The sequence below is a fragment of the Cricetulus griseus genome (assembly GCF_003668045.3).
Source record: "Cricetulus griseus strain 17A/GY chromosome 1 unlocalized genomic scaffold, alternate assembly CriGri-PICRH-1.0 chr1_0, whole genome shotgun sequence".
NCBI lineage: Eukaryota > Metazoa > Chordata > Mammalia > Rodentia > Cricetidae > Cricetulus > Cricetulus griseus.
In genome coordinates this window covers 199,684,566-199,700,441 of record NW_023276806.1, presented here as the reverse complement: position 1 = coordinate 199,700,441, position 15,876 = coordinate 199,684,566, and the positions used below count along the sequence as shown (strand labels likewise).

Genomic DNA, 15,876 nt, shown 5'->3' with positions numbered 1-15,876 from the left:
GAAAGGAGTAGGTGCAAACGCATGTGTTTATTTTGATGTTTTCAGTGTTTTCCTGAAGTTCATGTAATTTCACCATGTCCTGCTATCAACTTCAGAAAAGAATTTTGGATGGATTAGCCCTTCCATGGAATACTTCTGCTGCACAAACAGCTCTGACCATCTGCAATAATACAAACTCTTCCAGTCCAATGTCCTCAGAAAACACATGGAAAAACGGAAAGCTCCCCATTAGTGTTGCTAAAGAAATACAAGTTTCCCAACATTTCTTGAGAGCCATGGGACCAACCCAGCAGGAAGGCAGGCTCACAGGGTCATGGGCAGTAAGTTCCCATTCTTTGTGTGGAGGCCACTGTCCACTCTGCATATGCTGAGCAACCCACCTAACCATTCTACTGAGAATTCGAGGCTTGCAGAGTCGACGCCTCCCATCTGGAGGGTTTAACTTCTCTACTCGAAGGCAAGCTTTTAGAAAATGGCAAGGAAAATGGATTTAACTGGAAATTGGATTAAAGTACCAGCAGGAGTATAGTTAAATCAAGGGAACCATCAGGCAATCTGAAAATATACCACAGAAAGGTGATACAAAGCAATAGCTTAAGACGTATGAGTCTATCAGAGCAAGGTTTTATATGGAGTGGCCATATGCCTTCTGAGTGACCTTATACAAACATCTTTCCCTCATCTAAAAACCATGCTTCCCTGACAGCTGTGAGGAGGAGGAAACAAGATTATGTATAACAAGTTTTTAGCATCTAAACTGGCATCTAAGAAGCTGTCAATAAATGTGGTAGCAGAGATGCTGGAGATTTCAGGGCTCAGGAACAAGAGGGGCCCTCAAGAAGGGCTGCTCCAAGATGGAGAGGTCATCAGAAGACAGAGTTGGGTAGAGTTACACTTGACCCAAGAGAGATAAATCTACTCCTGAAGAGGGTCCTCATGAACTAGCTGTGAGGTTTTGTTGTTGTTGTTTTGCTGTGTTGTTCTGCCTTTTAATGCTGGCCTTACAGATATGTGCCGCTGTGCCTGGTCCCACAGAATATATTTTGATTTGTGTGCCAGATTGCAAAGGAAGACTTAATGTTTCTCCTAACATTACAGTGACAAGATTTTATGACTTCAAGTGCTTGGAAACTAAGGAAAACAATCACTATTTTATATCTCTATTATATGTCAAGCTTCTTAAAACATCTTTAAAATATCCAGATGTCACTGGGCATAGTATCCAAATGCTCATAGACAAGATTGGGCCTGCTCCATCCTATTTAAAGTCTGCACAACTCCACTGAACTTAATTCTTAGGTGTTTGAAACAAAGAACAATGCAAAACTGTGTACCCTTTTGAAAACCAGTTTCTACCTGGGCATAGATCCTTCAAGTGTAATTCCCATTGTGCATATTTTACTTATTATTTATGGGCCTTATATTTAATTTTATGTCCAAAACCAGACTCATACTATTGTAGCCAATTAAAATATTAATGCTTAGTTTAAGCATCATGAAATTTTTTTTTCTCCCTCTCCCTCCCCCCACCCCTATTCCTTCTCCCCCACCTCCAACCTACCCCCCACCCCATCCACCCGCCACTCCCCAGGCAGGGTAGGGCCCCCAACCAGGGTTCCACCAAGTCCACCTAATCTTCCTGTGCTGGGCCTAGGCCGCATCATGAAATTTTTAAATACGTTAGAACAATATGTATTCATTGTTCCTATAGCATGTATTTTTAGAATCCTTGATTAATATCTTTTTTAAAAAACTGTTGTATGCTATGTATAATATTGATCAGCAGAGACTGAAACGTAATTGTTATTAGAATCCAATGATACAGGTTTTCAATTTGGAACCCTATAATCAGAGAAATATTTAAAGGTAAGTCTAAATCCCTAACTCCCAATTCTCCCCGTGGGCTCAAACTGATACACACCACCACCCTGCTTCACATGAAGCCCCTGGCCCCAAACACTCCAGGGATGCTGCAGGCTCAGATCTGTGTGCAGCTGACAGATGGGGCATTCAACGGAGAAATGGTGCAGGGTTATTTCATTTTCTTTGGAGAAGGAAGCTATGGGAAAAATATTCTCCACTTAATCTATTTTATTTTCAGCCAGGTTTTACCTGTAAATATTAATTTATACACCAGCCAAACTTGCTAGATGCTTCAGCTACATGAATATCAATGAAATAAAGGAATGCAAACTTTCTTAAAACTGGAATTTACAGTATTTTCTTTCCTCAGGCAAAAGGGGGGAAACTCCAAGAGTTTAAAATTCCATCCCCATGGTTTCTAAGACAACAGAATACCTCCCATTTCAATAGGTTATGAGGGTGGAAATTACAAGGCAAACCCTGCAACACTAACAAGAAAAATAATCATTTATGCCATGTTCAGTTCAGATCCTATTTCCAAACACTTTAAATGCTTCCCAATCAAAACATTGCCTATTCCCCCAAACTTTTCCTGCAGGGCTGGATCTCCTATGAAACAGGCACGAGTAAAGTCAACTCAGTGTGTCGTTAGTTTCTCTTTGAATCTTATCTGTGTATCTATGATTAATAAAAATGATAGTCAAAGGGTAAATGAAAAGAGAGAAAGTTTTGATTTTACGTCATATAGATTTCCACAGAACAAAGGTCAGAAGGTCTCCTGGGTTTGGTAGCTCCTTCCTTAAACCAACAGCTATTCACCTCCTTCATTGCCCAAGGTAAGGCATTCGGCCCTTTAGATGCTGGCTTGGATCTTAACTGGAACCCCCAGCTCCATGCTCAGTGGAAGCAAAGGGTATATAGCACTCCCAACTGCTCCATCTTTAATCTTCCTAGGAGACTCTTAAAGTAGTCTTTGAAGCGTTGTCACAGCAGAGACAAGGCCTGAAGATGAAAAGACATTTCCATTTACTTATATTTCCTTATAGGTTAGCAGGAGCTGACATCAGGCCAAAGGTTTTTGGGTATCTCATGTTTGGAAGGTCCTCCCTTCCCTCTGGCCTCTAAGTTTACACACTCCTAACACTCCTGCCTATTCCTCTAAGCCCAACCCAGTTCCACACCAGTGTACAAAGCCTTGTGCTATGAATTGAAAATTGTGGGCTGGAAATTTCATAGATGGAAATTCTAACCTTTAGTGTAATGTGAGCAGGAGGTAAGGCCTTTAGAAGCTAGGTCATAGACTGGGCAAAGATTGTGAAAGCCAAAGGACCATGGCATCTGCTTTGAGACAGCGTCTTTGGAGGAGTGGGAATGACGTGTAAGGGTAAAGAGGAGAGGTGGGTCTGGGAGGGTCTGGGGTATATGAAGTGAATATGATCAAAATAATTATGAAATTCTCAAAGAATTGATAAAGAATATTTTTTAAAGAAAGAGAGGTGAGAACTTTGATTTGGCGGATTTTATTGTTGTTGTTTGGTCTCTTCTCCCCTCCCCCACCCCTCTCTCTCTCTCTCTCTCTCTCTCTCTCTCTCTCTCTCTCTCTCTACTCATTCATTCCTGCCCTCCTGTTACAACAAAATGAGAAGGCAGTCATCTATAAATCAGCAAGGAAAACTTCCCCAAGAACCCCGTGTGAAGTACTCTGGTCGCAAACATCCCACTTTAAGAAATAAGCACTGTTCACTCTATGACATAGCTTCTTAAACTATGAGTCACACAACCCTACATGGGACCATATAACTGAATGTGGGGGGGTGAAAATATGGCAACAGTAAGAGATTTCTGAACATGCAGGGGTCAAAAACTAATTCAAAATCAAACGTAATAAAGCCCAAGGTATTCCTGGAAGCCCTCACCTTGCTCCATTGCAGCTTTCATTGCAAACTTGGTTTTAAATACGCAATGAGCACTTGGCCCTGCATCTATTGCCACCATTCAGCCTCAAACACCTCAGGTCAGATTCTAGACTACCATATGTTATGAACTGCGGTATGTTTTTTTTACCATATGTACAGTTACCTGCTCTTGTAAATTATGAAAAAAAATGGGCTTTTACTATTTGCCTGCTGTCATTCTTGAACATTAAGTACCAAATTAAGATATTTTTTATTGTATCCATTGTGTTAGGATGTTGGTGGGCTTTGGCCTTTAGGTTGTTTGTTTGTTTGTTTGTTTTGTTTGCTGTCTGAGAGACTGAAGAGGTGGGTGGAACACAAGAGTACTTATCATGCAAATATGACGAACTCAGTTCATATCCCAGCACCCACATAAACATCGGGATACATAGCATGAAAAGGGGGAAGTGGGGATGAAGTCCCAACCCTAAGCTATAAGTCATTTGCAATTGGCAGCTGCTGGTAAATGGAGTGGCCCTGAATACAGCAACCACATCCCAAATCAGGCTACATGTTCAGGAATAGCTGGCCAACACCAAACAGACTCACTCCATGGATTTTGTTGTTGTTTTCTTTTTCACTTTTGGGGAGTATCTGCTTTTTGTGTTTGTTTTTGTTTTGTGTTTGTTTTGTTTTGTTTTGTTTGTTAAGAGCAAGAACATGAATTTGGGTAAGGAAGGGGGACCTCTGGGAGCAGTTGTGGGAGGGGAAGGAATATGACCAAAATTTTATTGTATGAGAAATTTTTTTTTAGTAAATTCTAAAATGTTGGGTGTGGAACTACCGTCAGCAATGCCAGTTGTCAGGGGTGGAGACAAGAAAATCCCAGAGGCCCGGTGTCCAGTTCGATGTTGAATACAGGGCCATATATTAAACATTAAGGTAGAAAACAATAAAGAAAGATATCTAACATTGATCTCTGGCCACCATGCACAGACATGCATACACTGAACACATACATGCCCAACTATTGTTTCAGTAGCTGACTTGAGTTTAACTTTAAACAAATATTAAATGAATTTTGGTTTGGGATTAGGACATATTTCCAACAGTTTCTGAAGTAACTGTAAACATACCTCTGTATGTTTTGTAGTCAATATTTCTGTGAATCATATTGCTCATCATCAACAGCTACAAAATATTGATCAACTCCAAAAAGCACTAGAGATACATTGCATCCTTCAGTATTAAATATTCACCTAGACTTAAATGTTTATGTTAAAAATAAGCAAACGCACCCACCTCCCTACTATTTACATTTGCTTTTCATATTTTATAAAGTAAGATGACATATGTGAAAGAATTACTTTCAAATACATTTCTTAATGAACATTAACAGTAGATGCTTGATGTGTATACATACTTTATGTACACATGTTCCTGTGGTTATATAAAAACTTCTCAGACAACAAAGGGTCATTAAGTGGGAGACACTTAAGATGTCCAGGTCTGTGTCACTCTATTGAGCAGACCAAGCTAACTAAAACAGCTTGCCTAATAACTGTGGCTTCCTCAGATGAAGTTGAACTTTCTTCTGAACCCCAGTAGGTTGCCCAGTGATGTAGTCTTTATTATATCGTCCCATACATCTCATTGTTTCTTTACATGTTGGTGAGGTCTCCTCAGCAGGATTTTCAGAGCAGGATAGCTTAGGTTGGTGGACTCTCTTCATGCTGTCCGAATCGATGTTAGACATGATGCCTGCATCTGTAGGATGTATGCTTCTGAATGAAACCTGATTGGTGTGTTGACTGACTGTTTTGCCCATTAAGAAAAGGGTAAAATTCTCACATCTCTCCACAATACTCTACTTCTCTTTGTGGAGTGGAAATTTATCACTCACACCAAGGACTGTTTGCCATTATTTGACCATACCTATCCCCGAATTCTGTCTTTGAGGCCCATTACAATCAGTCCAGGTAAGTCTGCAATGAATAAACACGTTCTCTTTCTCTATGAAATTCTTTTTCAATGGACTAAATTATCCATATTTCACCAAATGACAACTTAGCAGAACATAATAAATGTTTAACCTAGTTATTCCCATTTAAATAGAAGAAGACAGTGACAGTATGAATCAAAATTTAATTTAAGACTGAGTTCCAGTCTTCTTCTGATTGTTTTGGGAGGAATATGACTTCTAGAGCAAGTGCTGTCATGTATGACGCTTGTACCCAGTGGCAAGAATGAGTATTACACAAAACATCTCTAGGAGAAAAGTTTTTTCCCTTGACAAAGAATAGCGATCATTGTCTAGCGTGAGCCAACTATTTGAATCTTTGGGTCACTGCACCAAACAGAAAAATAATTAAAATTAAACAGTAATTCATATCTAAAATGAGCTTACTTCTATCACCCATTCCAAGGGTTAGTCAGCTGCTCATCTTCACCCACAATTCCACCAGAAGTCCTGGGATTCTAAGAAGATCTAGGTTAGCCAAAATGCTATTATTTTTATTTTTCAAACTCAATCCTAAGAGGAAATTTTGTTCACATACATAAACGCTATTAAAATTTAACAAAGCTTATCTTTGGGTCACCTAGCCATTCCCTGACTTGCTGGGGGGTTTTGTTTGTTTGTTAGTTTTAAATAGAGTGAGTCTTAAGGCCTACCACATAGACTTGACTTTGTTACTTTCTTAACTCACCTGGCTGGATATAGAGCCGATGAGGTCCCAGTGAAAAGCCTGACCACAGGATATCCAAACCATATCCCAAAATTAGTTGACCAAAATTCTGTTTTGTTCTATTTCTTGACCAATGATTTTGTGTGAGTCTACCATTCTCACAAGATAGGGTTAGTACAAATTGTTGAGAAAATGAACAAGAGGTACAACTCAAAACATCTAAGAGTAGTAGAGAATTTCATTTTTGACATCATCACAGCAAATATTTACAGTGTTCACTGAAGATCAGAGTTTCCCTTAGGTCTCTGCATTTTGTCTTGTTAGTGTTCATTCAAAACCTCCTGAAGAAGTAGAGTTCCTGTCAATTCTCTCTACACATGCAAGCTATCTGTAGAGAGATTAATCCTCACAGAGCTAATAAATGTTATATCAGATTTTGAAGCCAGCAAGTCTGATTATAGAGCCTGACCTGTTTCATAAAATTCATATTCATCTGTTTTATTCAAAAGAATATGAGTATCACTAGAAGAATCATTAAAATAATCTACCATTTCAATAGACATCTTATTATAAGAATAATGATCATATCTATAAGTTAGAAAATATAAGAGATCTGCATAAGCAGGATGTGGCATTTATTCCATAAGCGACGTAAGCACAAACATCCTGAGGATGCTAATAAATGGAATTGTCATAGTGTAAATACTTGGACTTAAAAAGTAAGAAATAATGCAAACATTAATCAAAACTGGATTTTCCTCTATATCTAGATGGGGAGAAACAGGAGGGAGCTGCAAGTATAAGAATGTTACCATGCATGTAACTGGAAAAGCCTTGGGTGGCACTGTGAGGCAGGAGATGTGGAGAAATAAATATGTCTTCACTAAGGCTTTGACCAACCAATAGGCTAGTATATGAGGGAAATCACCCTGCCAGTGTTTACCAGGAACCTTGAAGAGATTTGAGAACACAAATGGCCATCACTGAACACACGTGCCTACTGGTTTTCTGGATCTAATGCAGGAAAACCGCCGCGGCTGGCCTCATTCTGGAAACAGATCAAGGAGTCTGTGAACAAAGCTATTCCCAGACCCCTTTATCTTACCAAGGGTTTGTTAAATACCCTAATATTTTTAAGAATGCTTAGGAGTAGGGAAAGTCCCCCATTAGAGAGAGAGAGAGAGAGAGAGAGAGAGAGAGAGAGACAGAAAGAGAGAGAGAGAGAGAGAGAGAGAGAGAGAGAGAGAGATGTTTCCTTCTTTTGCCAGATTATGTGCTATATCAATTAAGTGGATAAATAGGCGCTTTCCCCAGTGTGGGAGAAGAAGAGCTTCTGGCGACCCCCCTCTATTGATTAAGACTGCTGTAGAGTGTTATTTGCAATCCCATTGCATAATGGAAATCAGGAGGTAGCTGTCATGGTTTCTGAAGACAAATTGCTGGTAGCTGAGACAAATCATAGCCTCTTCCCTTCCTACTGTTCTCTACTCTCTGTTAATGTGTATCTTACAGTCTGAGTTTTTGAAAAATCAGTTTTTTCTATGGTCTCATTGGTAAAACATGGCAATCTGGATGGCCCTGCTTTTAAGATCCTGTTTAAGTGACCATGACACTGATTGTGACTCCTGAGCTATGCATTATTTAGTAAGAAACACAACTCCCAAAGGAGCGCACAATTAAAAATGAGATTCCTCCAGCAGTCACTGTATGCGACCTGTAGTAATGGAAGATTAACCAGGTACGTGACGAAAGACAAAAGGCGGCTGTCAGTCAGAACATGGTTAAATCTCATTTCCGTCTTGCATCCTTTCACTTGCTAAGTCAGCCAGCAAGCAATTTATGTGGAGCATTGGTGCTCAGAGCATGGGCTATGAAACAGCAACATCAGCAACACTTGGGAACCTTTCGAAATGCCAGTTTTCAGACCCTTCCTATACCTACTGAATCAGAAACTCCAAAGGTGGGCTCAGCAATCTGTGCTTCAACAAGGCCCCAGGGTGATTTTGATGCAAGCTGAGTTTGTGAGCCACTGAACCGTAGCCACAGACAGCCTCCAGGGTTTAAGCCTCCTTAGGAAGAGGTAGCCTTTGGTTGTTAATAAAAAAGATAAATAAAATAAAAACAAAATCTATGAAAGACACGTGTGCTTAAAACCAAATAAAATCACTGCTATCTTTAGCTTTTCTGTAAACCCAAAAGTGGCAAAAAAATAAATAAACAAAAAATAAATAAATACTGTAAAATAAACATTTTTTATTTCATTTTAATTTCCGCCTTTAGGGAAAATGAGTAGAAAAGCACTTTCCTTATGCATATGTTATTTATTTACTTATTTATTTATTTATTTATTTATTTACCTCCACTCTAACTTTTTCCAGAAAGATTTGCAGACCACTTCTTTAACAATAACAATGAAAAGGAGTATTTTATCTAATCACAAGCCAGTCACTTAGAAAGCCTTTTCGATACTTTTAAAATATCCTCATTGCTCAAAGAGCCCAAAAGATAGGCATTAATCACCTAGTAAGCTCTTAAGATGTCTTCAGTATTTGCTGGAGAATTTCAGGCTCTTTGGGGATTCAGACAAGGAAAGTAAGAAAGATTTAAATTCACAAGCTTAAAAATCTACTCCACAAAACAGGAAGCCTGATGTTCCTTTCATAGCCTGAGTGCAAGACGAGGCCACTGGTTCTAAGTTACTGCATGTTGAGAAAAGCCTTGGTCTGTGCTACACTCCTAAATTGTGTGAGACAGCCTGATGGAGAGATAGGCTGGGCTATGCATAATGCAGCCTCTGTGTTGGTCTGAGAAAGGGTTCTATGATGCAAGAATTCCCACTAGGGCTAACAGTGTTTGGGTGAGGCCTTGGCATTGTTATGACTGTTTTTCAAATGATATAAAAAGGAACAAGCTCTGATTATTTCCCTATTAGGGATTTGTAAAGATAAATTATGGTCTATCCATAATTAAAATGCACAAATCACTAAAAACAAAGGGGAAAAGTCTTGAAACTTCCCAATCCTAGACCAACACTGAATCACCTGGAAACATTCAAGATATATGAAGGTAGTCAGGGCTTTGCCCAGTTTCTTTGGTACTGGTAAGAATCTGAGCATCCATCAATCCAGGTAATTCTTGACTTGCAGAATTGAGAATTACTGAGGCAGACCTGCATTAACCAATGTACAAGTCTCTTCTGCATATATTAAGTAGCAAAGAAAGTCATAAGGCACATCTATAAATAAAATCATGTCTGCTTGTGTCATTTTATTAATAGATGTGCTGGTAAGTGGACTCTTTCCATTTCAGACTATTATTTGTTGCTTAAATCTTCCAAAATGAGAATGCACTCATGTAGAGTGCTTGTTTAATTTTCAATTTTAAGGGTCTACCTACAGAAGACACAAATGCACAGAAGTGTGAGGGCGCACGTGAAAATGGGAGCACCCAAAATACACTGCTTTCTTTCTTCCTCCACTGCCTCCTCCTTCTGTTTCCTTTCCTGAAAGTGTACACAGAAAGGAAATTTTGATTTTATTTTCCTATCTAACTAAATATTATCTCCAGTATTTGGTATCGAAATAAGTAAGTGAGTAGAAGATATGGGTTGATTCAACCATACATTCATTCATATGTTTATTAGGTTCCTAGACAGGGTGAGACTAGGGGCTAGAAATGAAATAACCAATAACAAAGGAATGGAACCTGCCCACTTGGTGCTTGTCTAATGGAGGACACAGACAGGCAAACAAGTCCAATAGTGTAGGATGGATGCCAAGAAGAAGACATAATGGCTGCCTCTCTGTTAACCTCACCAAGCAAAGCAGGATGACTTTGCTTAGCAGAGGTAGCCCTTTGTCCTAGGGTGCAGGGAATGATAGCTCTCAGAGGGTTTTGAGGGGGGACATTAACAAGCAATGTAGCAGTGATAAGGATGTCTCCCGCTACACATCTGAAGTGTTCTTTATCATCTGACACCGTTGCTGGTACTATTGTAAGAGAGTGCCCACCTGTCAGAAGAGGGGGTGCTCTTTTTACAAGCAAAGATGCTTAAAACTAAAGGACTGTATGAAGGAGTCTCACGTGCCACTTCCCATTGTTGATTGGTTATCAAACAGGATTTACATGAAATGTTACCTCCTGCAGAGTTCATTCAGTGTGCTCACTTAAGCATGCATCCTAACTAGATGAGCCCAAACATGGCAGATTTGCCTTTCATTGTTTGCAGTTAATAAAGCCCATTGTGGCAATAAATAACTCACAAGACACATGGCTTTAGCAGTTGGTACAACTGAGTCTTCTGGAGAAAAATATGTCTTCATAAACACTGTGAAGTAGACAAAACTTGCAGAAGAATGAGAGAATTCTCTGAATTTCATTGACTTAACATAAAGATCGTTGTTAGTCATTTATAACTAAATGATTAAAAAGCGCAAATCCACATGGAGAGAAATTATCTAGCTCCCACATAAATGATTTCTACTGACATTTCATTTGATTGCCTTGGGAGGACACACTACAGGCTGTCTAAAGCCTATTCTTCAAGAATGGAAAATTAACAATCCAGGTAAAGTTAACTAGCCAAACAGGAAAGAGAGAAATTGTGCCTGACACTGTCTTCTTATAACCCATGTGTCTTTGTGGACATTAATGTGAGTTACTCCCATGTCAATGTGTCAACTTTAACCTAGAAAACTCAATCTTCACTGGAAGTAAGACATATGTTTAGTGTTTTTGAGAAATTTATTTTTTCCCATTCAAAGAAGATGGGGAACATTCTAGAGAAGGGAAACTGTTTGAGCTTTTTATAAACAAATTTCATCTCTGGGCATATCAAAGTTTCCAAAACACACTTGATTTTGGAACTCCTTTTAAGCCCCTGTCTTCACTGGGTTTTCTAAGGTTCAGAATCTCAGACACTTCATTTTTACCTTTGAAATCAAAGGAACTCTGCTACTTCACAATTACACATTATCCCAATTGATAGTAGTGTTATCTGAAGCTATTAACTTGCTTTAGAGATCACCTAGACAACCACTGTGCCTGATATCAGTGTGTGTGTGTGTGTGTGTGTGTGTGTGTGTGTGTGTGTGTGTGTGTGTGTGTGTGTGTGTGCATAGTAATGCTTCTATAAAGTTCAAAGCATTAAAATCTGATTCTGTCGCTTTTAAGCCCAGCTCCACTCCAACATTTCTGAGGGATGTTGAGTCAAGTCCTCTCCTCTTGGTGAAAACAGTCCCCAGAGGACAGCAAGAAATTATATTCATTCTCAGGCCCTGCAGTGGGAAAGGCTTCCTTGGAGGCAAGGAGGAAAGTGGCCTAAGCTGTACATATATGCCCTCAGACTGAGGACCACTCCTCTGGGGGAGCTTCAGTGATGGGCAGGCATTTCCTATTTTCAGGAACTCCCTGCTCCAACTCCATGTCTAGCTCTCCTCTAAGTGAAGGGGCTGGGCTGATTTTTCTCATTTGCCTCAGAGTTTTTGATAAGAGTAACAGAGATAGAACAGCACTGCCTCCCTCAAGAACCAAGAGGAGATAAGCTCGATGCATGGATTTCCTTTTGGATTCTATGGGTCATGTGCTGTCCTACAGGGACTATGGACAATCCTAAGGTACATGCCTAAAACTTACTTTCATCCATCACTCACCTCATCATAGCATTGCCTTAGGAAAATGGAACTGTATTTCAACCTCTAACATAATACTTTGTTAAGCATTCCTTTGATAACTATTGGCATATGTATAAACAGAAGTCATGCACATTAAAGAGGGCCATTTTCTTTCCCATGGACAGCCACCATCATCTCCTAATTACAATCACGGTGAAGTGTAAGCTGAAGGTCTCGCATACATCATGCAAGTAAATGGAGGCAACACCATGATAAGGTGAAATTATTTGATTGCCATTCTTGTGCTTCAGGTTCAGCTAAAAGATGGGAGGAGATACACTTTTCTGATTGACTTTTGAATGAGATCAGTTTCTCAAATCTAGTAACATGGGTTAAGACATAAGTTAAATGTTTCTCTACGCCAGCATGCTGATGGTGGTAATGTCATCTATCACAGTCACTGCCCTCTTCTGGCTAAAAGTGAGCTCCTCCCTACATGTTCCATCAAGGGGTAGCCAGAGGCCCCTAGGCATACAGACTAGTGTCTCTCTGGAGTTGTCCTGGAGCATTGACTGTGTTCAAAGGACCAAGAATAATTCACTCCATCAGATAGAATCCCTCTACAAGTACCCAAAAATAGCAAAAGAGTTGTCTAATGGGGGAAGAACCAAGCAGAGACAAGCCAGGCCCAGCTTTAGAAAACAAAAGCTCCCCTCATGTCTTCAGATGGCTTGAAATTTCCTTCAGCAGCCTAGGAAACAAAGGGCAAAACCAGGTACTGGCAATACATGTCATTTTCTCACTAACGAAACCCAACAATCTAATATAGAAATATTATCATTGTCTTATAGATAAATTCATTCTATGACCAAAAAAATAGCATAAATAAGCTCTGAGTATCTCAGGTTAGTGCCTTATCTCTTTCACTCGCTCTTCAAATTCTTGTGTGTCCTGGGATGGTAACCAGAAGACAGAAAAAGCAACATATAAAAATAACTATGGGGTGACAAGAGCAGTAATTAATATATACAAGAAAGATCCCAGAGAGGAGAAAATCATCATAAAGGTTTCCCTTATCTCTAATGTCAAGAACTAGAGAGGAGGGAAAGGTTGAATGGGAGAGAGGAAAAGGGCAGCGGAAATAGCTGATCTGGACCTTAGCCAAGAGCAGGAGACACCATGAGGCACAGATCAGAAGTCCTGAGAAGAACCCTAGATCCTGTAGGTGGGAATCCTTGCTCTGTCTTGACTCTAGAGAAGGAGGTAGTCATCCCTAGGGTCCCTGTTTACAACTGCCTGGCTTCTCTCCAAGGCTCCCAGGGATAGAGAATGAGAGACCTCTGGCTGCCAGTTCTCATTTCAAGGCCTTTCATTGCCAGGCAATTCTTCTAATGCCTTGCTAAAGTGCCTCCCGTGGTCCCTAAGGCCATTTTGTTCCCCTTCAGAATGCCTTAGACACAGGGAGCAGCCTCCTCCTTTGAGGCAATGTCATCAATCTGAAAACAGCCATTAAACTACCTCTTAGCATTCTCATTTTGAATGAAGGAGATTCACACAGAGGCTGTGCAGCCTCTTGGGAAATGTTACAGAGAGGATTCCAATATGAAACACAGACCAAACTAGACTGGCCCCCAAGATATCTGCCCAAAGAGAAAGCCTTTGATGCAATCCCTTTCATCCGTTTTTGTGAAATTTTCCATTGCTTTGTTCATTTTTGTCACTCTGTCATCAGTCCAACTTTAAATCTGATATGCATAGGAATAGTTTTTTATATATAAAATAAAGCCTCATTAATTCAGGTTCAGTTGGAAAAGTCAAATCCCAATGAGTAAGAAATCAGAGTGAAAAGTATTTTCAATTTAAAATCATGTCTATTTCAAAAGACTACATAATGGATATTAATAAATAAGATGAGAAAGTTAATAAAATGGTGAGTTACAATAACTTTATTTTTATGGTACTTTGTACTTTCAAAGTGTTTTCACATTTATTATTTTACATTGGCAATTTTAGTCAATATTATAAAGAAAGTGTACAGATAATAGATCATCAAACCAAAATCAAAATGTCTTGATTGCTTCCTACCAAATTTGAACTATTAACTCAATAAGAATTATATGTAATTATTTCCAGTCTACATCACAGTATTCTGAATTAATGAGGTTCTGCTCTATTCGAGTTATAATAAGCCTGACAACTTTATGGCCATCTCATCTCCTAGAATGTCACTACCATCTACACATTAGTAATAAATACTGTTTCTTCACACAGGAATTTTTGTCATAACAGAGCATCCCACCTAGAAGAAATTATACCAAGTAAATTGTCTTACATGTACTTCAAGTAGAGAGGAAGTGTTCTGTATGATAAATGTGTTAAGGGCTTATGATTCTCTAAAGATGCTTGCTTTGACTTAAAGTGAGCCTCCTGGGGAGGTTAGCCCCAGATGGCAAGAACCAAAACCCTTCATAGAACTTACCAACATTCTCTTTGGGAAAACATAGTCAGTATTAATCCATTTAATCATAACGAAAGGAACTGAAGTGATATGGGTAGAAACCTAGCCCAGAATGCCCCCATTGAGGAACCCAGTGACACAGACAGTGTCTATTGGTAACTTCATCTCCACTTTCTTCTTTAAACGCACATTTGGAGTCATAAAGATTCCTGATTCTTTCACACAGGTTGAAAAGGCAATGTCTTTACCTACCTTAAAAAGTCTTAAAATGTTAGCCACCATGATGGACACGGAGCTTGCTGCAGCACCTATGACACCAGAAATCTTGTCGGGCTTTGTAAATATGGGTGGATCTCCATTAGCACACTTCACGTCAGACGCATCTTTCTCTATCAATGCCTGCACGAAGGTTAGTGACTGCTCCAAAGCATAGGTGTCCCTGGAGCACGTGTCAAGGATCCGGACACCCAGAGTGATATTGGACAGGAGATCAGGGTCCTTGTTAATCTGGTCAATTGCATAAAGCATGGCCTCTAGTCTGTGGATCCCCTTTTCCTTCTTCAGCTCCCCGCAAGGTACCCCTCTCTCTCCCTTTGCATGAACAGGAAAAAGACCCCCCAAAATGATGTCCCCATCCATCCGGATGGAATGGGCATACTCCTGGCTGTGAGTTCTTTGCATCATTGTGAGGATCCAGTAGAACTTGGCAGTCAAGAGGAAGAAACAAGGGCAAGAGGCTGAGCGTTTTCCCTCGTATACCATTTTCTCCACAGGTGGTATTGCAATCTGTGACCCAAAATTTATTCTTGCCACAGAACAAGGGGGACCACCTGAGGCTGCACCTTTTGGAGTCTACCATCAGGGCCCATGGGGGAAGGCTCTGGGAAGTTCAGCAAGTTTTCTTGGTTTGAACGTCACAGTGAATTTCCAACAAACAATTGGTTCAAGTTTATTTTCACATAAAGCCAGCTTGCAAATAAATTAGAATGACATCTGAGGTTCTGATGTTGGCATGAGGTCAACAATTCATATCCTTGAATTCAGCCCTGTAGCAGAATTATTCCTGAGAAGAAGAGAAAGAAAAGGGGGGGAAATTCGGTTCAGTAAGGCTGTATATTTTACATACTTAAGCCCTGTCTGTTCCAACTTTTTTATTTCCCCTATTCACTAAGAACTAACTCTTTTTGGTCCCCTGTGATTCTGAACACCTGGCTGCACTGCATCTAAGCAGGGAGATTGATGACATGTTTAGAGCAAGAGAAACAGGAAAGTCTCAGCAGCTAGATCACTTCTTTCAAACCAGAACATATTTTTATTTATCATTTTAGTTCAATAAGTCTTACTTCCAGAAAGGTAAAATT

The 15,876-nt window shown here is 39.7% G+C and overlaps 1 protein-coding gene across 1 annotated transcript in view; it reads right to left on the bottom strand.

The window, feature by feature from the left end:
- LOC113832815 (metabotropic glutamate receptor 8) overlaps positions 1 to 15,277 on the bottom strand; it is a 768,119-nt gene extending 752,842 nt beyond the window's left edge. The window contains exon 1 of the mRNA XM_035451540.1: positions 14,768 to 15,277. Within this exon, the coding sequence (XP_035307431.1) occupies positions 14,768 to 15,277 (510 nt within the window). The remainder of the gene's footprint in view (positions 1 to 14,767) is intronic.
- Positions 15,278 to 15,876: the final 599 nt, after the last annotated feature.